The sequence below is a fragment of the Aethina tumida genome, chromosome 3 (assembly GCF_024364675.1).
Source record: "Aethina tumida isolate Nest 87 chromosome 3, icAetTumi1.1, whole genome shotgun sequence".
Taxonomy (NCBI): domain Eukaryota; kingdom Metazoa; phylum Arthropoda; class Insecta; order Coleoptera; family Nitidulidae; genus Aethina; species Aethina tumida.
The window spans coordinates 36,641,878-36,661,116 of record NC_065437.1 but is presented as its reverse complement, the minus strand read 5'-3'; the positions used below and the strand labels follow the sequence as shown (position 1 = coordinate 36,661,116).

Here is a 19,239-nt window from a genome sequence, read left to right as displayed (position 1 = left end):
GATGATGATTTGAGACTGGTCTAAGAGCATTTCCACGAATATAATATATAACTATATAAAAAATAAGACATTAACAGTTTGTACTGCGCATTGTTTACTGTTTACATTCTTCCGAACAAGAGCCAACTTTATTTTTGGATTAGGTATTCGCATATATGAACTAATGAAAAATCTTGATACTTGATTCCAAATGATTATTCAAATAATTGACCCTTTTAATCTAAACTCCTAATAAATCACGTCGTTGTTAAAATAACAATAACACTTGAAATTAACGAAATTGATCTTATCTGAATCCATAATTTGACATATTTTGTTGTCTAGTTATTAACGACCACTTTAAATTTATATCTTTGGGAATGTAATTTAATATATTAAATACTAGTAATATACATGTTCAAATTATTTACATAATATAGTTAAGAATATATATTTCATAGATCTCTAAAAACATAATTTCAACATTATGATGAATATGTATTTTATTTAGTTATACGTAATTGTATCACATTTGTGTAAAACTGTAACCATAAGTTTGTATTTAAATAGGTGAGGGAATAAAATTTAATCAAAACTCAAATTAACTTAAAATTTCATAATAATTGTTTAAATAGTTTTAATGGTTTATTCATTTTTTATCGATTTAAAAGTTTCGAAAATATTTGTGAACTTCAATGCCTCGTTATGTACATTTATGAGTATAAATAAGACTGCCATAACCATTACGAAATTTAAATTATCTTTAAATGTCCCAACAAAGAAAACTAATAATAAGTCAAATAGTAAAGCTGCGAGTGACTCATTGTCCTTGTGTTTTGAATAATATATATTAGTTAAATAAATATCTATCAAAATTAATATTGAAGGATATCAGCAGATTCGCATTCATCTTAATAAAGTTGTACTGCAACAATTTAAATTATAAAATTTTGTCAGTTCTCAATTAAATAATGAGAGAGTAAAATACCGCACAGTACTTATCTTGTATCACGTACAACACGGGTACTTTTTAATGAATTCCCATCCAAATTCCAGGAGAGATCATCAAGGTTTTTTCCATGTTTTGTCTTTAAGATCACAATCGATACGCTTTTATTATCTTATTGTTGTATTGAGTCAATAGAAGAAATTCAAAAAATATTAAAAATAATCAAGTAGGAGGTTAATTAAATTGCATCTGTCGACAACGCATTAACTCAACACAGACAAAATGAATTTGAGTCGTAAAACAAACAGTTTGTGTGACGCAGAGTTTGGGCCAAGGGGGTCAGATCTGAGATAAAAGTGTGGAACCGATAGATAAATCTAGAAAATAACCCCTAAGGAATTTAATGTTTACGAACACATTATTCTTGTTATTTATTTAATTAAATTGTTTTGATGCGATTTAGGTATCCCTAACCTACTCTAGAGGTACGATTGTTTAATAATACTCTGTTGTAAATAAAATAAGTACAATGAAAATACAATCATATCAAATAATAATGTAACTGTTTATGATTATTGGGACTATTTGTTTGCACTTTACGTAGAATGTGCAATTTCAAATATATGATTAATAATATTATTTTCATTTGTTGAACTGTTCATTAAAAATTATCATTTTTCGTTTCTCTAATAATTGTGTCACAATTATACAATACGTGCTTAAAATGTAAATAAATTTAAAGTTAATCCACATTATTGAAATAGCTGTTCATGTTTTTAATTAACTGAATGAATTTACATGCATGTAAAAATTTGTACACTCTGGAAGCATTCATTTATCATATTCGTACAAATCTAAAATATATTCTTAGACTAAACGGCTGTTTATGACGATTTTATTAAATTAGACTTAAATAATTATGTATAAATTAGTTAATTTTGAATTTCCAGACGTATCCAAAATAATTATCAATTTCATGGCCGTTCCAAAACAACATTTCCAGATAACACGCATGTGCATCACATGAGCAAGATACACACAACATGATAGAGGCCCGATTCGGGGGCGCTGTCTATTTCCAACAACATCGATGTTCGTCATGCAAATTCCCTATATATTTCGCAATGTTGGAACAACACGTTATCTTCGGACTTTGCAACAACACGCGGTTCCGTGTGCGATGACTGGCCTTCTAAATTTAAATCTGGAGAGCTGATAACGTGTTGTTGGACTCAATACGCTGTTGTTGCTATGAGGATAGTATATGTTGTTTTAGAGTTTACCTACAATTTTGAAGATGTTCTATAAAAACAAGTTGTTGATAAAATTGACAACAGACTCAAAACAGAAAGTTTTACATTTCGATCTTTATCACTATAATAACAGATACAAAAATTCGAAAAATATCTGAAAACTAGATACCAAAAATTATTTGCCAAATTAGTATATTTAAAAATAAGTTGATGTGTTTCCTTGACCTTCGGCAAGTGCAAAATGCGTTGTGAATATACAACACTTGCAATTGGAATAAATGATAACTATTTAATTTTGTTATTTTCTTCATTCAAACAAAATGTGTGAATCGCCTTATAAAACTTTTGTGTGTACTTAAAGATATTTAATTTATACCTAAGATTAATCAAAGTTGTAACAATTATTAACTACTCAAAGATTAATTAATTGAGATATGTATTTAATTGATAAAATCTTTTCACAAAAAATCTAATTGTAGAGTGTAGATTATTATTTTAATATTATTATATTCTTTATCACAATTTTAAATTATATGAATTGTTTTTCAGACACAACATCAAGATTGCGATGCAAACATTATTTCATTACAAAAATAAATTTTTATTTGTGCACCCATTGTCTTTTAATATTTTAATATGTATCTTTATCTTGATTTCCCTCTTTGCGTTGAAAATGGATTAGGTTGATATCGATTTGTAAATAGTCATTGATATGACTAAATTATCGTATTATTATGTACAAATTTATTTGTATCTTCCATAGATTACTGCCTTCGAAATTCACAAGATTCAAGACATACGATTTAATTGTTGAAAATAACTTTTATTAAACAGCTTCAATTAAACGGTTTTACAAAATAATATTACATTAACAATGTTACAATAAGTTTATCACAAAAAATTGAATAAATGGGTACTGGAAAAAACTACGAAGGAATTACAGTTTCTGAAGATACTGATCAAAGAAGAAGAGCGACAAAGAGCTGTCTTGGTCGCTGAGCAACTTGGTAAGATCAGAAACGTGACCGGAAATGGTGCGGATGGTGTTGGCCTGCTTGTGGGAGAACTTCTCCTCGATGTGCGATGAGATTTCTGGATCGTGGAACTCGTCCCTCCTCTTGGTGGCCAGGCCGTGGATGTCCTGAGCCTTCTTGGCCAGCGTCTTCTCCATATCCAAAGATTTAGCCATTGCCTCGAGCTCGTACAATTCATAGACGCCGTTTTGTTCGACTTCGTTCTCGTCTTTGACGAATCTCATTTCACCACCGCGTTTCGTTATGTATTTGATCAGATCGATCGCAGTGTTCCACTTGTCATCGGATAGTTCACGGAAGAACTTCTCAAAACCAGCGCGGCTCTTTTCGTAGTTGGCGTAGTGAGTGGACATGAGGAGGTATTCCATCGATTGTTCAATGTGGTCGTTCACGTAGTTTTGGAGCTCTCCCAGGACATTTTCGATTGCGCCGTATTTGGCGTCACATTTCATGGCACTGATTGATGCTGAAATCAAATTTAATCTTAATTTATTGGAGCAGATTTTTATTAAATCCTCAAAAATGATGAAAGATTTAATACGATATTAAATTCATCAAAACATTCTAGTTTTGTAGTGAAATTCTTAAAATTTATTTTTTCTTGTGTAAAACTAAAAAAGAAAAATATGATAAAGTTGATTTGACGTATTTAATTCTAGGTTGTCATAACATAACGTAACATAATTTTTGAATAATAGTATTCCACAAAAATGGTTTTCAACAGAACTGTAAATGAGGCCAAACACGAGACCAGGAAAACACAAACAAAGATCCATTGTTAAACATTACTAATTTGTCATTACGTATTGTATATTCATATAAAAAACAAAAACTAACCTTTGCTTGAAGGTGGTTTGCAAGCCCTGCTTACGTCCTTGTAGCATTGGTCTTCGGCTGCAACAGCAGCGAGGATTAAACCGGCAAATACAATGAAGGCTTTCATGATCCCTGTAAAGTTGAATGTTTAAATTTAAAAACGATTCGTATACGTTGACAGATCGTAACTAACCTGGTATCTCGCCAGCGAAATCACGAATAACATAAAATAGGGATATCAAGCTGTTTTCTTTATGAACAACGCAGCTCGATGCGACTTTGACCCTTATTCTCGATGCGCGGTGCGAGACGCGCTGGTGGACCACTTGAAAAACAAAGAAACTGCCTTGTCAACATTGGTGGGGCGTCCAATTCCAGTAAAACTGGAGATTGCGAGGGGAGGCGAGATACTCATGTTAGTGCAGTGCGCAAATTCTAGCCACATTTAGCTTTATTCCACTTGTAATTTTGAATAGTCACCTTCTGCACCAGTGAGTGTAAAGGCGGCATTGCGATCAATTCCGTTTCACAATAGCTCCAGCAAAAATGAAGCCTGTTGTTTTGGTTGTTTTAACCTTGGCTGTTTTCACAACAGCTGAGCAACTACATTGTAAGTAACAAATTAAAATACAATCAATATAATTTTATTCTATTTATTTCTTTTATTTTAAGGCAAGCCAAAGTCTGCCAATATTCCAACTGATTGGCTCGACATGGTTGATCCATGTGTGAAAAAAATGAAAAGCCAAATACAGGAGGAACTGAAAGCTTCACTCCAATATCTGGCAATGGGTGCCTATTTCTCCAAGGACACTGTCAACAGACCAGGATTTGCCAAAAGCTTCTTTGAATCAGCTAGTGAAGAAAGGGAACATGCCATCAAATTGATTTCATATCTTTTGATGAGAGGAGGTCTCACCAAGGATGTTAGATCTTTGATCAGAAAGAACGTAAGTCTATTTTATTCCAATATATTTTATTTTTCATATTCATATCAAATGCATTATTATTTTTATTGTGCTTTTAGGTGCCAGTAACCAAAACATCGTGGTCTAATGGAGTAGAAGCTCTTAAGGATGCTTTGATACTGGAGGCCTCAGTCACCAAGAAAATCAGAGATGTCATCAAAGTCTGTGAAAGCCCTAATGGAAACAACTTCAACGACTATCACGTAAGTCTAAAATATTTTTTATTATATTTTCATTTAATTAATTTAATAATTTGTTTAATTATAGCTTGTTGATTATTTGACTGGTGATTTCTTGGAAGAACAATACAAGGGCCAAAAGGAAATTGCCACCAAGATTTCCATCCTGGACAAACTAATGGATCAACATGGCCCACTTGGAGAGTTCCTGTTTGACAAAAAATTGCTCAATGGGGAATTGTAAATCAGTTTAAGCTTGTATATTTACTGTAGATATGTTTCATTCCTGTACACAACATAATCAACTTTTGTGATATTTCAAGTTTGTTTTGTATTTCATAGAAAATAATATGTAACTAATTTGTTTCAATAAATTCAATAAAAACGTATTTTTCGTATTTGTCTTTTTTTCTTTATAAAATGACATTGTTTAAGAACAGGATACAAATAATATTCGTCACATATTTATGTCGAAAATTATATTCACAAACACCACTGTACACCTATGTGTCAAGTAAAAAGGCCAAATATAAAAATATTTAATTGTTTCTCTTAACTGAATTCGGAAATATATAAGATTGGTAGTCTATCAAATCAGGTTTTCTATGTCATATCTTTAAATGTTTAGTAGTTCGAATGTATCGGCATTAATTTAGGAAAACCATCATAGACTTTTATGACAAGAGAATCTCTTGTTATTGGGCATAATCTTTCAATTCAATAATTGAATGATTCGAAATAATCGAATGATCGATTATGAATGAAGAAATAGTTCATATACCATAGAAAACCTAACCTCACTCATAATCGTCCAACAGATATCATTAATGAAAGTTAGGTTAAGGAGAAACACGTCTTGTCAAAACCACGTTTAAAAATTTGTTAAATATAAATTAATAAACAATGACTTCAATAAAAAAGAAACGCGTTTCAAAGAAATTGAAAGTTTCTTGGAGAAAACATGTGAACATTAATGATGTGGAAGAGTATTTAGAAGATACTCGTTTGGAAGAACGAGTCGGGTAAGATTATTTACATTCTCTTTAATTTCTTATAAACTTCACTTTTGGTTTCAGTCAACTTTCGGAAGTAAAAGACAGTGAACTATTTAAAGTAGATACTCAACCAGACCCTATTTTGTCTGCAAAAGAAAGAAAGAGACAGAAGTTGAATAAACCCCTAAAATGCTTTTCTGCTTTAGAATCACATTCCAAAGTAAAAGATCCAATAGCGAAAAGGTAAAACATTTGTATAAACATGATTAAAATATATATCTTAAACTGCTTTTTTAAAGGAACCGTGTTAGAACACCGGAAGAAAGGAAAAGCAAATTGGTGAAGCAAAAAGAGCTCTCAAATAAATTAAATGGTATTTTAAAAGAGAAGGAGAAAAAATCTATTCAAGATAAATTACTTTATGAGCTAAAAACAAAGAACAAGCCTGAAAAAGGTGAATTTAATATTGATCTATGGGGAGAAGGTATGTTAATTCTTAAACAAACATATTTTGTTAGTAGTAAAAACAATTTTTGATTAGGGAACAAACATGATATTGAGAAAGATGAGTGGACAGAAAAAATAACAAAAAAACATAACTTAAGGAACCTAGGTATAACCCAAAAGAGTGTTGTCAAATTATTGTCAGAGAAAAAAAGTTTACTACCTACAGTGGAACCTCCACACCCTGGCATGTCCTACAATCCTTCATATGAGGATCATCAGAACCTGCTAAAGCTTGTTGCAGATAAAGAGACTGAGTTCATTAAAAAAGAAGAATATTTGTCAAGAAATACTAGAGGAATGTTTAAGAAAGTTGCTCCATCCACCAGAGATGTAAGTAAGAAATATTTTTCAAATTTAATTTGAGATTGCAAAATGCTTTTTCAGAAAAATTGGTTGGTTGAAATGTCACAAGGTCTGCCTAGTAGATCAAACCCTGAAGAAGAAAATACAAGTGATACAGAGTATAAATCAGTTAATCCACCTGTGAAAAATGCAAAAAAAACTGCAAAACAGAGAAGAAAACAAAAGGAACAGCTTGAATTGGCACTACAGAGAAAACGGGCAAAAATTGAGACAAGGAAGATCACAGATATCCATCAAATAAAAATATTGAAAAAACAGATCGAAAAAACGGATCAAAAACACGAAATTTTAAGGGAGAAGCGGAAGAAACGGGCAGCCTATAAGGCTTTGGAGCCAAAGAGGATAAGCTCTACAAAATTTGAAGATCCTGGTTTGGATTTTAATTTGGGAAGTGATATTTCAGGAAATTTGAGAAATATTAAGAAAGAAGGAAATTTGTTAGTTGACAGATTTAAAAGTATGCAGAAGAGAAATATTTTGGAACCAGGATTGAAACGACACCGTAAAAATGCAAAAGTTAAAAGGTTTACTAAACCAGGACATAAAGAGGATTGGAAGAAAACTGTTGCAAAATAATTAACTATGTTGGTTAAGTTTTTAAAATTTTTATTACACTTGTAAACACACATTTCCTCAAAAATAACAAATTTTGTTATTATTGCTAAATAATAAAGTTAACAAAATTGCATATTTTATTTAAAATTCATTATTGCTTTATTTTTTGGTTTAAATCACAAAAATTATGTTTAAAATACTATATGATAAAAGCAAAATATATTGTCATTATTTTAGTATTTCAATAGTGGATGGATTTTCATATTTATTAGCAATAAAATTATTGACTAGTAACCAGATCATGTACCAGGTTATAAAAATACAAATTACACTAGTTTTATACATGCAAGAGCAATTTGATATGACAAATATCATGATTTGTTTTAAAATTATTTTTAATACATTTATTTACAATTAAAATAAAGTCTTTGTACATTAAATCACTAAATTTTAGTAACCATTATCTTCCATTTAGCTTCTTCCAAATATTATGCACCTTTGATTTTTCATCAAATAAACTCCTAAGTAAAATTACTTGAATAAGTCCAACAAAACACATAACAGCAATTTGCACCATTGAAAATGTGTTTACTTTAAAATAGTTTTCTTCTGCCACATTCCTATCTCTTGCTTCAGAAGATTTAATTAGGTCCTGCAAATGTCTCACTTTTGTGACTTGCGTTTTTACAGTATTTAAAATTTCTTCAATATCTTGCACTTGTAAGTCATAAACTTCCTCAGGTTGAAGACCTTCCAATTTATCATTGCTCCATTCACCATCATCTTCTCCTTCAATTATCAATTCAAAAAATATTGCCTTAGAATTAAACCCACTGAATGTATTGTCGAAGCAGAATTTGTAGTCTCCATCCATGGATGCATCAGCTCTATGATTGTTCTCAGACTTTTTGAAGTCAGCAACCAAAATTCTTCCTGTGGGATCTACTAAATGGAAAGTTATATCTAAATCCCCGTGTCCACCATCTATTACTTGGTAGTCTACGTCAATAACGTCGCCTTTTTTCGCTGCTTGATAAAAGCAATCCTGCTTACCGGGGTCGACATTGAAGGTTATTTCTTTTTCTAGACAATGGACCAACGTTGTGTAATATAGTATAGAACATATTAGGTAAAAGAGGCCGGTCATAATTTGCGTGGGTCTTTGATCAATTAGTTGCAGAGATATGTTGGAATTCAACTACTTTGACTCATGTCAAATTGGTTATAAAATTGACAGATGAATTCGTTTAATTAAAATAAAATATTTGGCTCATTTCATCAAAATTTTTATTATATATTTATATAGATGTCTTCATTTATGTAAAATTTTTAAAATTAAATAATATATAAAAGGTTTGATTCATGGATATTTGTGTATGTTGCATATTTTATGTTGGTAATGTTCGAAGATTTTCTACATAAATGGTCATAGAAAACCTATGGTGAATGATATTGTTAACACGAAGTAAATTAAGAGTAAATTTGTGTTTTAATACAGTAATGTAAATGTAAAATTTCATATTATCTTAAGTTGTATTCTGTATTAGTGTGTTTAAAATACTAAGATAAAAAACAAATTGGTAACACTGCGTCCGCCATATTCCTCAAATAAATCAATCAAGGCAGTCACGTTTTTCTAGAAAAGAGGAACATTTTCAATCACTTTGTGTCGTTACAAACGAAGTTTAAAAAAAATGATGGTAAGTCTATTTTCCTGCACTTTCTAATGCATCATCCAACTCTTATTAAATATATATATATATATTATATTCATATCAATATACGATACCGGCACACCTGGTTTTTAAAACTATTTATTTTTTTGCTAGCAACCACAAATTGTCCTTTTGAAAGAAGGAACAGATACTTCTCAGGGCAAACCACAACTGATCTCGAATATAAATGCCTGCCAAACAGTTGTGGACGCTGTACGTACCACTTTAGGTCCCCGTGGGTTGGATAAGCTAATCGTCCAACAAAACGGCAAAGCGACAATTTCCAATGATGGGGCGACTATTATGAAGCTTTTAGATATCGTCCATCCCGGTGCTAAAACACTTGTTGACATTGCTAAATCACAAGATGCTGAAGTAGGGGACGGCACCACCAGTGTGGTACTCTTAGCTGGAGAGTTCTTGAAACAAATCAAACCTTATGTGGAAGAGGGTGTGCATCCTAGAATTATCATCAAAGCAGTCAGAAGATCCTTACAATTGTGCCTAGAAAAAATTAGCGAGATGTCTGTTAAAATCAACAAGGCAAATGCTGCTGAGTTCCGCTCACTACTAGAAAAATGTGCTGCCACAGCAATGAGTTCTAAGTTAATCAATCAGCAGCGCGACTTTTTCTCTAAAATGGTTGTGGATGCTGTTCTACTTTTGGATGAGCTCCTCCCACTCAACATGATTGGAATTAAAAAAGTCCAAGGTGGTGGACTTGAGGAGTCCATTCTTGTAGCTGGGGTGGCTTTTAAGAAGACTTTCTCCTATGCTGGCTTTGAAATGCAACCCAAGGTTTACAAGAACTGTAAAATTGCACTGCTGAATATTGAACTGGAACTCAAGGCTGAAAGGGACAATGCTGAGGTTCGTGTGGATAATGTTAAAGAGTATCAGAAGATTGTTGATGCTGAATGGAACATTCTTTATGATAAACTTAAGAAGGTTCACGAGTCTGGTGCCAACGTTGTTCTCTCAAAATTGCCCATTGGAGATGTAGCTACACAATTCTTTGCTGACAGGTAAGTGTTTTTATATCAATTTTAAAGGTCTTGAAACTATTAAGTCAGTTAGTGTTTTTTATTAGTAATATTTGTTGGTGTTTGGAATAAGTCAGTAATTCAAAAAATTACTTTTATAAAATAAACACTAATTTCATATTTTTTTTCTAGGGACATGTTCTGCGCTGGTCGCGTACAAGAAGAAGATTTAAAACGCACCCTTAAGGCTTGTGGTGGTGCCATAATGACCACAGTGAATGACCTCAAAGATTCGGTTTTGGGCAAATGCGAGTTGTTCGAGGAACGTCAGATTGGTGGTGAACGTTACAACTTTTTCAAGGGATGTCCAAATGCCAAGACTTGTACCATGATTCTACGTGGCGGTTCTGAACAGTTCCTGGAGGAGACTGAAAGATCTTTGCATGATGCCATTATGATCGTTAGAAGAACGATTAAAAATGATGCCATCGTTGCTGGGGGCGGTGCCATCGAGATGGAGTTGTCCAGAATGTTACGCGATCATTCCAGGACGATCGCCGGCAAAGAACAATTGCTCATTGGGGCAATTGCAAAGTCCTTGGAAGTGATTCCAAGACAATTGTGCGACAACGCCGGATTCGACGCCACAAACATACTCAACAAACTCAGACAGAAACATGCACAAGGTAACTGCTGGTATGGAGTTGATATTAACAAGGAAGATGTAGCTGACAATTTCGAAGCATGCGTCTGGGAACCAGCCATTATTAAGGTGAACGCCTTGACTGCTGCCGCAGAGGCGACCTGTTTGATTTTGTCTATTGATGAAACCATCAAGAACCAAAAGTCTGAGGCACCGCCTCAAATGGGACGCGGTATGGGGCGGCCAATGTAATTTTGGTAACATGTTAAAACTTCATTGATCTTATTTATATAATACTGTTTAACTCTTGATTATCTATCATCATTGCACCACATAACTTTTCTAATAAAAGCTTTAATAATGATTTACGTGTTTTTTTAACTTGTTTTATTTAGCTATGTAAGATAGATCGCAATGTTTGTATTCAATAACATGGAGGTCAAATAAGTTTGTATACTAATATGACAACATATTGTTTGTTTACAATTAAACTGTTTGTTTTATCTAAAACACATTTTAACTTCGATGAATTAAGCAACAATAAAAAAATATGAATGGAAATTTACATATTTGTTTATCATTATTCAAAGATAGTTAAGTTAAAAAGTGTGATATTTAATTAAGAAATGTGGGCAGCGCATAATAAGCAGGATGTGCTAAAGACTAGAAAATGATAACGCTTGTTGACGATGGAAATGCGATGTATTTATATTTACAACGCAATTATAAATTAATGGTTATCTTTGTAAAACACACTATGTTATGTATGTAATTCATTTCAACAATATACTTTATTGAATTAATACAATATTATTTATTTGTATATTTTTATTTTGTCTCATTCTTTTCTGTAATGCAATATTCCTTGTGTTGAGGCCAATGTTCAACCTGACAAGCTCGGGAGCAATACCAGGCTTTTTTGCATCGAGAGCATCTTTTCAGTGAACTTTTCTCACACCTCACACAAGTATTGGTAGTAGTAATATCTGAAGTACTGTACTTTTCGAAAAAATCCAAATTATATGCTTCAGAGAATCTGTAAAATCTGTAAATTAGCAATTTGCTTTATCTTGGGACATTTTATACTTTTGGGCAGTTTGTTGAATAAATTGCTTATCGTTGTTAAAAATTGACTGCAACTGCATCTTAGCAAGACTCCTGTATTTCCCCTTAATTTTATGCACGTCTTTATAAATTCGGTCTTTAAAATCTAAAACAACCTCTATAATATTAATAGGTCTTGGAGGATCCGATGTTTCCTCCATTGTAGCAATTCTACAAAGCCAATGTTTCAGCTCGATTAAGGGCGAAATGTGATCCATCAAAACTGGAGACATCAAAGGTAACAATCTAAGAAACGTGCCTTTACGATTTTTAGTTATAGCGTAGTATTTCTGACATACAGGATCTAATAAAAATTGTCTTATTCCAAGCCAACACTAGAAAAATTTAAATTAATTTATGAAGATATGTGGAGATATGGATTACCTGAGTTGCAGCGGGGTTCACTATAGAATAATTTAACTCTTTCCATTTGCCGTTAACATACTCCTTATCATCAACATTCCAAGGAGCCGCTAAAAGAATCTCAGAGAGAAATATCGGAATATCATAATGTCGATATATTCTATTAGTAATATCTATAGGCAGTTTCGCAATGTTTTCAGCGAAGTATCGTAAGATGGTTAACGACTTGATTCCAATCTCGAAACCAATATTAGTTTTTTGTCTTTCTAGTTCTTGTTTAGCGGATTCGTTCTTCATTTCTTGGCAGTATCGCGTACTTAATAAGTGACTACTGGAGGAGACCAGGTATTCCAAAAGATCTGCCGAGTGATCACTTATAATCTCCCACGAATTTTCATGATAAAGAATTATTTCTAGTAATGAGACACAAGTCACTTCATGGAACAAGATCGAGTAGGCTATTATTGTTGATTTTGGATGAGGTTCGAGTTCCAAGAGTATTGGCATCACCTTATTTTTCCAAACTATGATCTGTATTACCTGATATATGAGATCAGTGACCTAAAATGAATTAAATTAGAGCACATTTATATTCGATATTTTTAGAGACACCTTTTGTAACGAGATGAAGGCTTCCTTTACGGTTTCTTCTCTCATAGCAGACGCTTCTATAACCGCTTGTTGGCATAATTGTTGGCAACGTTTGTGCCAGTCAATCCAGCTAAAAAAAACTTATAATTTGCATAAAAATGTTTTAAATAACTTACAGAGTTGATCCCAAATCCAATATACTAAGTGATGGTATCGTATCTACGTAGAATTCAATTTCTGTGGGCATAAGTACGTTGTTTTCCATTTTACTTTTCTAATAAAATTGATTAAACTGTTTCTGAAACGCAGGTGAAATTGTTTGATCGATGTTTTAATATGGATATTGAAGTAAATAATTGGTTGTCATGGTAAAAACGCACTACATTATTTTATATTTATAAATTTTAAGATGAATGTGATGACATTAAATTTATTTAGTTAGAATATACTAATTTTACTTAACATGTTTTTCAGATGGTGAATTAGTTGAGGAACTTCGATTATTTTGAAATAAATTTCAAATTTGTATATATTTTCACAAACATTGTTCGAGTTACTTTCATATTTGACATAGATTTTTATGTTACATAATTAAACTTTCATTTTTAAAGAATAATAAAGTAGTCCATTTTTATAAGAATGAAATAATTTTTGTGTTTGACTATCGTGTCTTTCAAGTACATATTCATGCAATTCCATGAACTCTGATGAGTCCTAGACGTTCTTGAAAGTGAACTTTGATTTGGGTTTTTTCTTGAATCTATTACATTGTTATTAGTTAACCTTGTGTTGGTCGAACGCAAAAATATTATTTATAATTATTGCAATTTTGTTTTACGTGTTATGCGCTAGATATTTAAATGTCAATGGAAGCAACATTTTTAAAGTGGTACAAATATTAGTTACATAGAAACCTATCAGATCAGTTATATTAATTTGTTTTAATGATTTTATACACGTTGAGAAGGTTGAAACTTTTTTAAAGAAGGTGATCTTTAGGGTAATTGATTGATTAGTGATCGTTTTAATTAACGGTAAAATACGCAATAAACTTATTAATTGCACTATCAAATGACAGATAAGTATTAGAAAAATATGGTATTAAATTTTATAAAAATATACAATAATATTACTAATAAATTAACCAGAATCTATTTATAAATTCCCATGATAGTAAATTACATACTTCAATATTCCGGTTTGAACCCTTTTCATATCAATCCCTTTTCTTCCATATGGTGGTTTCTCTTTAACGGATTAAGGGATATAGGTATATTAATTTCCTCAATATGTTGCTCTCCTGGATTTCTCGTAGAGTATCACATAAGTCGCTCTTCCTAGACGTTGATTGTTTTTAACCTGAATTCATTTAATTTTATGAAAACATTTTGGGATAGAAGGGAAGGAATAAGGATTTTGGATGGGATAGGTATAGTATTTGAGAAAAAAGGATGATGGTTTTAATGATTTTATACACGTGGATATGGTCGACACTTTTTTAAAGTAAGTGATCTTTAGGGTAATTGATAAGTAATCATTTTAGAGTTAACGGTAAAATACACAATAATCTTATTAAGTGCATTATCAATCGACAGATAGGTATAAAAAAATATGGTATTAAATTTAATGACATTACTAACTAATCAATTAATTAGAATTTCCAAGTACTCAAAATTAAATTTGTAACTTAATATAAAATTAGGTTAAAATAAAAATGTCAGTTTCTACCTCTATTTATAAATTCCCATGATAGTAAATTACTTGTTTCAATATTCCGGTTTGAACCCTTTTCATATCAATCCCCTTTTTCCCATATGGTGGCTTCTCTTTAACGGATTTGGTATAAATAAGTCTGGACTAGGGTAATATTAGCCGTAATTTTTTTCATTTTAAGAATCGAGGTGTAGGAAACGGGAAACGGAATAAGGGTATATTAAAAGTTATTTTTATTTTCTCAATATGTTGCTCTCCTGGATTTCTCGTAGAGTCACAGACAAGTAGACGATGTGGTAAGTAAGTCGCCGTTCCTAGATGTTGATTGTTTTTGTTTTTTACCCCGAATTCATTTCTTTTTATGAAAACATTTTGGGATAGAGGGGAAGGAATAAGGATTTTGGATGGGATAGGTATAGCATTTGGGAAAAAAGGAGTTGTTAAAGGATGATGGTTCTAGGTATCACAGATTTTAGGATGGAGATGAATATATAGTATATATATATATAAATGATTTTTTACATATTGCTGGTTAAATGACTCAACGTTTTTAAAGTGAACAATGAGATCCGAGATTCTAAAACTAAAATGTTCTAAACTAAAAAAATAGAGATCCTAAAACCCCAATATTGAACGAAAATAACTGTAAGTTTGAAAATTTTGTGCGTTTTTAACGAAAAGAAATAAATGAACTGAAAATTATTAATTATTTTTAACAGAAATTAGAATCTCTAAATTTTGAAAATAAGCAAAATTTTGATAAAACGTAAATTTGTAATATTGCACATCACTGCAATTGTAACTGAGGCATATTGGAAGACCATTCCTCAAAAAATTACCTTCAATGATGTCAAAAAATTTCGTAAATGCGTAGCTCAGAGAATAAATATGACACATACGTAATTAGTTTGGATTCTCTTTAAATGCTATTTGAAAGACTACACACAATTCTGCACGGGAGCTATGCACTTACGAAAGAATACATTCGGTACTCTTATGTCTACCTCTTATTTAATAGTGATTATACATTTGTACTGCGTTTAACAAAAATACACGTCATAATTGACGAATCCATTTAGATTATGTTTCTCTGAGTGTATAACAAAATAGCATTCGTTTTTGTGGTTTTTGTACTATAATAATATAATTACTGCTTCTTTTGGATAAAAATTGACAAATATGTTTGATATAAATCTAACAATTAATTAAAGCTCAAGTTTAACTGTAAACAAGTGTCGGCGATGCCCAAAGAAAAATCAGTACAGGCCAACGGTTGGCGAATTTGGACATCACAGCAGTTGTTGACAATCTCGTCGTCATGATTGAATGCTGCTTTGCTATTGCAGATATTATAAACTAAACATTTATCACACTTATTTGAGCATTGCTCACAATTACAAACTCAAATTATACTCTTTACAATTTTCAACAGTTGAACAAAATCACATTTAGAAATAGACTTAAGTAAATGTTAAAACTATCTACAATCTAAAGCAATCATTGTCGTTTTGTTAAAGAAATGATTGCATATCACAGTGCGGCTGAACAGGACAATCTCCTAGAAATATAACAATGCCATTCCTTCTTATCGTATCGTATCATTTGTTGCGTAAAAAGGCTTCGGGATTCAGTATTGTCGTGTTCACTCGCGACCAAAACATCTTAAGATTAATACATGTTGTTGTTTGCAATATATTCACTCATCGTAAAAGTATATATAAAGATAAATGTCTCTTGTTGTATCTACAATTTGGTGATTGTTGGCCGACAGGTCAAGCCTGCACTTTTAGGAGCACCTTCAACTGTTGGGCAATGTCCAGCTGTTCGGACTTGGCGACGGACAGCGGTAGAACGACGCCGCAGCCGCCGCAGCCGCCGCCGTTGTGCGGCGTTTGGGTCCAGTGGCGCGGTGGCAGGGGCAGGGCCGACGGGAGTGGCGGCTCCGAGAACTTGCAGCCGGCGTAGTGGCCGGCCAGGAGGCCCGGCGACGTGCGACTTGGGCCCGAGCTTCCCTGTGGGCTGGCCGCCCCACCGACCGGGCTCTGCCTGATCGGTGTCGTCGGTTCACCGCCGCTGGGCGATGCGGATCCACCCTTCTTCGCTGAATTGGCGTACCTGGTTCAAGATTTCGGTAGAAGTTGTTTGCCCTCTTATGACTAAAACCCACAGCACACCCTGTACTGCAGTACTACAAATATAATTGTTTGGTGATTTCTATTTTTTATATAAATACAGCCTTTTGCTACATTTCAAACGGGATATAATTATTTATCCTTTAAAATTCAATTTAATTCAATGTTAAAACACGATATAAATATTCTAATAGAAACAATAATCTTTCGTCTTCTTATATAATTAAGCAAATAACAATTTTTTATTCTGTTATTATATATATATATATATATATATATATATATATATATATATGAATATATAGAAGAAACTGTTTTGATTAACAAGTTTATTGATTGACATTTAAGATAAGTTTAATATTTAAAAAATTTATTCGAGAAATTTCCCTTTTAAGTAATTTGCTTAATTTCTAATTTTTTATATAAATACAGCCCTTTGCTATAGTTCAATTGGGATATAATTATTTATCCTTTAAAAGTCAATTTAATTCGATGATAAAATACGATATAAATTATTAATTGTATCGTTAAAATTCTAATTGAAACTATAGACTTTTGTCTTCTTATACAATGAGGCAAATAACAATTTTTTATTCTGTCTCTTCTTAATATACATATTAAATATAGAAGAAACTGTTTTGAATAACAACACATTATTAATTAAATTTATTGACATTTAAGACAAGTTTAATAATTAAAATTAAAGTCAGATAATCTTCAACACTTAAACCTAAATTATCATTTTTATTTTAAACAATTTTACTATTTGTTTTCATCAGTATTAAACTAAAACTAATAAAAACAATTACAAAAAACACACTTTTTTAATTTCTGCATGAAATAATAAAAGAAAAAAAAAGCGCAGCTTGTAATAGATCCAATTGGAAACAGCAATAACAAAGAAATACGAAAGCATCAGAATGCGCTGAACGCGTCGGTTCGTCAATAAATTGTAGAAAATACATACCTGGCTGGTCGAACGTTGCCTCGTACGGCAACTTTGCTGTTTTCGATGGTCTTCTTTGCCTGTGCCATTGCGAAATTTGCCTCTGGTTCACGTTACAGTGACACACTTTGCGTTTACGATATTTTGAGTCTGTTTTGTTTTTTATTCGTAATTCCAACGTTTCGATGATTTATCAACAAAATAAAAAATTGCTTTCACGACTTTCGATAATATCACAGACCAAGATGATGAATTTTGCGTGAAAAAACGTATCTTCTGATTATCGGTCAGGTACGGCGCAGATTTTGCTTTCACAAAATGGACGCGTCTGATTGGATCAACAACAGTGGACCATCGACTTCGCCATAAGTGAGAATTCAATGGGCTGTTTTCGCTCACCGTCCGGTATCACACACGATCACAAATGATGAAGCCAATATGTTAAGATCGCTTTTCAACGCAAAATTCCAGAAACAACCATTACTTGAACACCAACTTTATTTCACCTTGGATTGACTGCCTCTTTCATTCTCCTACTCTCACTAAACAACATCGTAACAAAAAACCCGTGCGTCAACCGATCTGCGTCAATCGATGTTCGCCCCACTATCAACGGAACTGTGCGCTGTTGCCGACGGGGTTTGCCACAGTTTTTACTCACCTCCGTTTACAAACAAAGTAGATGTATCACTGTCATACGCGACTTGTATATTTCCTTATGATACTATTCTTTAATCATTTGTTAGATGTTAATTTAGAGCTATTTTTATCACAAATATTTATAAATCAAAGAAATTCTTTTATTTCTGTTTTAACAAAATCAATTACTATTTGGCTCAATGGTCTAGGGCAGGGGTCGGTATCCTTTTGGCAGACAAGGGCCACTTTCATTTACAAAACGACCGCAGTCCGCAAAGAAGAGGGTGAAAAGTTGTTGGTTGCTGACCAAAAGTATGATTCTCGCTTTGGGTGCCAGAGGTCCCGGGTTCAAATTCCTGTTGAGCCCATATCTTTTAATATTTATTTTATTACCTTTTAACGTTACCTTATACAAAAATACTGTGAAACAGTCCGATGTGTGTTTGGCAACGTGAAATGTTGCAAACGAATTTTCGGCTATATATCCTTAGAGTTCGTAATGTTGCGCTGTAAGCAATACGGCAATACTATATAGGTAGTGACGATTTTTCTATTACATTAAGTGCTGCTCAATTTCAGCAACAGGAAAGTATCTGTGGCAACGCCTCGAATATTTAACAAGACCCAGCGGGAATAACGGATTGGGCGCACGCGTAAATCGATGCATAGTGGATTCTAAAAATAAATCCGGATATTTACATACAAAGGACCAAAACAAACAATAACGGCATCCAAAACGTCAAGATGAAGTACCTAAATAAGATGGCAAACTATTTCTGAATCTTTATTTTGAACAGGCTATTTTATGGCAT

The 19,239-nt window shown here is 32.5% G+C and overlaps 7 protein-coding genes across 7 annotated transcripts; 3 read left to right on the top strand and 4 right to left on the bottom strand.

The window, feature by feature from the left end:
• Positions 1-2,983: 2,983 nt before the first annotated feature.
• LOC109602480 (ferritin light chain, oocyte isoform) lies at positions 2,984-4,446 on the bottom strand. The gene is made up of 4 exons (XM_020018845.2): positions 4,443-4,446; positions 4,225-4,377; positions 4,053-4,163; positions 2,984-3,681 (listed from the first exon to the last, which is right to left on the bottom strand). The coding sequence occupies exons 1-4, from the start codon at positions 4,444-4,446 to the stop codon at positions 3,119-3,121; spliced, it is 831 nt and encodes a 276-aa protein (XP_019874404.2). The 3' UTR covers positions 2,984-3,118.
• Positions 4,447-4,450: 4 nt separating this feature from the next.
• On the top strand, positions 4,451-5,576 carry LOC109602481 (ferritin subunit). The gene is made up of 4 exons (XM_020018846.2): positions 4,451-4,641; positions 4,704-4,981; positions 5,059-5,202; positions 5,267-5,576. Exons 1-4 carry the CDS (start codon positions 4,578-4,580, stop codon positions 5,420-5,422), a joined length of 642 nt encoding a protein of 213 aa, XP_019874405.1. The 5' UTR covers positions 4,451-4,577; the 3' UTR covers positions 5,423-5,576.
• Positions 5,577-5,877: 301 nt separating this feature from the next.
• Positions 5,878-7,749, top strand: LOC109602478 (ribosome biogenesis protein NOP53). The gene is made up of 5 exons (XM_020018844.2): positions 5,878-6,200; positions 6,255-6,416; positions 6,473-6,657; positions 6,715-7,010; positions 7,065-7,749. Exons 1-5 carry the CDS (start codon positions 6,082-6,084, stop codon positions 7,617-7,619), a joined length of 1,317 nt encoding a protein of 438 aa, XP_019874403.1. The 5' UTR covers positions 5,878-6,081; the 3' UTR covers positions 7,620-7,749.
• Positions 7,639-8,836, bottom strand: LOC109602477 (transmembrane emp24 domain-containing protein 5). Its single transcript, XM_020018843.2, has one exon. It carries the CDS (start codon positions 8,743-8,745, stop codon positions 8,059-8,061), a length of 687 nt encoding a protein of 228 aa, XP_019874402.1. The 5' UTR covers positions 8,746-8,836; the 3' UTR covers positions 7,639-8,058.
• Positions 8,837-9,145: 309 nt separating this feature from the next.
• LOC109606550 (T-complex protein 1 subunit eta) lies at positions 9,146-11,303 on the top strand. The gene is made up of 3 exons (XM_049965745.1): positions 9,146-9,298; positions 9,428-10,338; positions 10,489-11,303. Exons 1-3 carry the CDS (start codon positions 9,293-9,295, stop codon positions 11,189-11,191), a joined length of 1,620 nt encoding a protein of 539 aa, XP_049821702.1. The 5' UTR covers positions 9,146-9,292; the 3' UTR covers positions 11,192-11,303.
• A 326-nt stretch (positions 11,304-11,629) lies between these two features.
• Positions 11,630-14,993, bottom strand: LOC109602475 (zinc finger MYND domain-containing protein 10-like). Its single transcript, XM_049965746.1, has 6 exons — positions 14,184-14,993; positions 13,174-13,295; positions 13,019-13,127; positions 12,428-12,967; positions 12,026-12,378; positions 11,630-11,975 (listed from the first exon to the last, which is right to left on the bottom strand). The coding sequence occupies exons 2-6, from the start codon at positions 13,260-13,262 to the stop codon at positions 11,768-11,770; spliced, it is 1,299 nt and encodes a 432-aa protein (XP_049821703.1). The 5' UTR covers positions 13,263-13,295; positions 14,184-14,993; the 3' UTR covers positions 11,630-11,767.
• Positions 14,994-15,080: 87 nt separating this feature from the next.
• On the bottom strand, positions 15,081-18,369 carry LOC109602469 (uncharacterized). The gene is made up of 2 exons (XM_020018833.2): positions 17,810-18,369; positions 15,081-16,825 (listed from the first exon to the last, which is right to left on the bottom strand). The coding sequence occupies exons 1-2, from the start codon at positions 17,875-17,877 to the stop codon at positions 16,483-16,485; spliced, it is 411 nt and encodes a 136-aa protein (XP_019874392.1). The 5' UTR covers positions 17,878-18,369; the 3' UTR covers positions 15,081-16,482.
• Positions 18,370-19,239: the final 870 nt, after the last annotated feature.

What these genes read in the sequence shown, in the direction of transcription:
- LOC109602469 (XM_020018833.2), bottom strand. Translation starts at nt 17,877, where the DNA reads ATGGCACAGGCAAAGAAGACCATCGAAAACAGCAAAGTTGCCGTACGA. An exon ending in GGCAACGTTCGACCAGCCAG is followed by an intron (nt 16,826 to 17,809) that starts GTATGTATTTTC and finishes ATCTTGAACCAG; the next exon opens with GTACGCCAATTCAGCGAAGA.
- LOC109602478 (XM_020018844.2), top strand. Translation starts at nt 6,082, where the DNA reads ATGACTTCAATAAAAAAGAAACGCGTTTCAAAGAAATTGAAAGTTTCT. An exon ending in TATTGATCTATGGGGAGAAG is followed by an intron (nt 6,658 to 6,714) that starts GTATGTTAATTC and finishes ATTTTTGATTAG; the next exon opens with GGAACAAACATGATATTGAG. An exon ending in TTGCTCCATCCACCAGAGAT is followed by an intron (nt 7,011 to 7,064) that starts GTAAGTAAGAAA and finishes ATGCTTTTTCAG; the next exon opens with AAAAATTGGTTGGTTGAAAT.
- LOC109602480 (XM_020018845.2), bottom strand. An exon ending in TTTCGCTGGCGAGATACCAG is followed by an intron (nt 4,164 to 4,224) that starts GTTAGTTACGAT and finishes TCAACTTTACAG; the next exon opens with GGATCATGAAAGCCTTCATT. An exon ending in CAAACCACCTTCAAGCAAAG is followed by an intron (nt 3,682 to 4,052) that starts GTTAGTTTTTGT and finishes ATTTGATTTCAG; the next exon opens with CATCAATCAGTGCCATGAAA.
- LOC109606550 (XM_049965745.1), top strand. An exon ending in ACACAATTCTTTGCTGACAG is followed by an intron (nt 10,339 to 10,488) that starts GTAAGTGTTTTT and finishes TTTTTTTTCTAG; the next exon opens with GGACATGTTCTGCGCTGGTC.
- LOC109602477 (XM_020018843.2), bottom strand. Translation starts at nt 8,745, where the DNA reads ATGACCGGCCTCTTTTACCTAATATGTTCTATACTATATTACACAACG.
- LOC109602481 (XM_020018846.2), top strand. Translation starts at nt 4,578, where the DNA reads ATGAAGCCTGTTGTTTTGGTTGTTTTAACCTTGGCTGTTTTCACAACA. An exon ending in AACAGCTGAGCAACTACATT is followed by an intron (nt 4,642 to 4,703) that starts GTAAGTAACAAA and finishes TTTTATTTTAAG; the next exon opens with GCAAGCCAAAGTCTGCCAAT. An exon ending in ACAACTTCAACGACTATCAC is followed by an intron (nt 5,203 to 5,266) that starts GTAAGTCTAAAA and finishes GTTTAATTATAG; the next exon opens with CTTGTTGATTATTTGACTGG.
- LOC109602475 (XM_049965746.1), bottom strand. Translation starts at nt 13,262, where the DNA reads ATGGAAAACAACGTACTTATGCCCACAGAAATTGAATTCTACGTAGAT. An exon ending in TTGGATTTGGGATCAACTCT is followed by an intron (nt 13,128 to 13,173) that starts GTAAGTTATTTA and finishes AGTTTTTTTTAG; the next exon opens with CTGGATTGACTGGCACAAAC. An exon ending in ATTCAACAAACTGCCCAAAA is followed by an intron (nt 11,976 to 12,025) that starts GTATAAAATGTC and finishes CAGATTTTACAG; the next exon opens with ATTCTCTGAAGCATATAATT.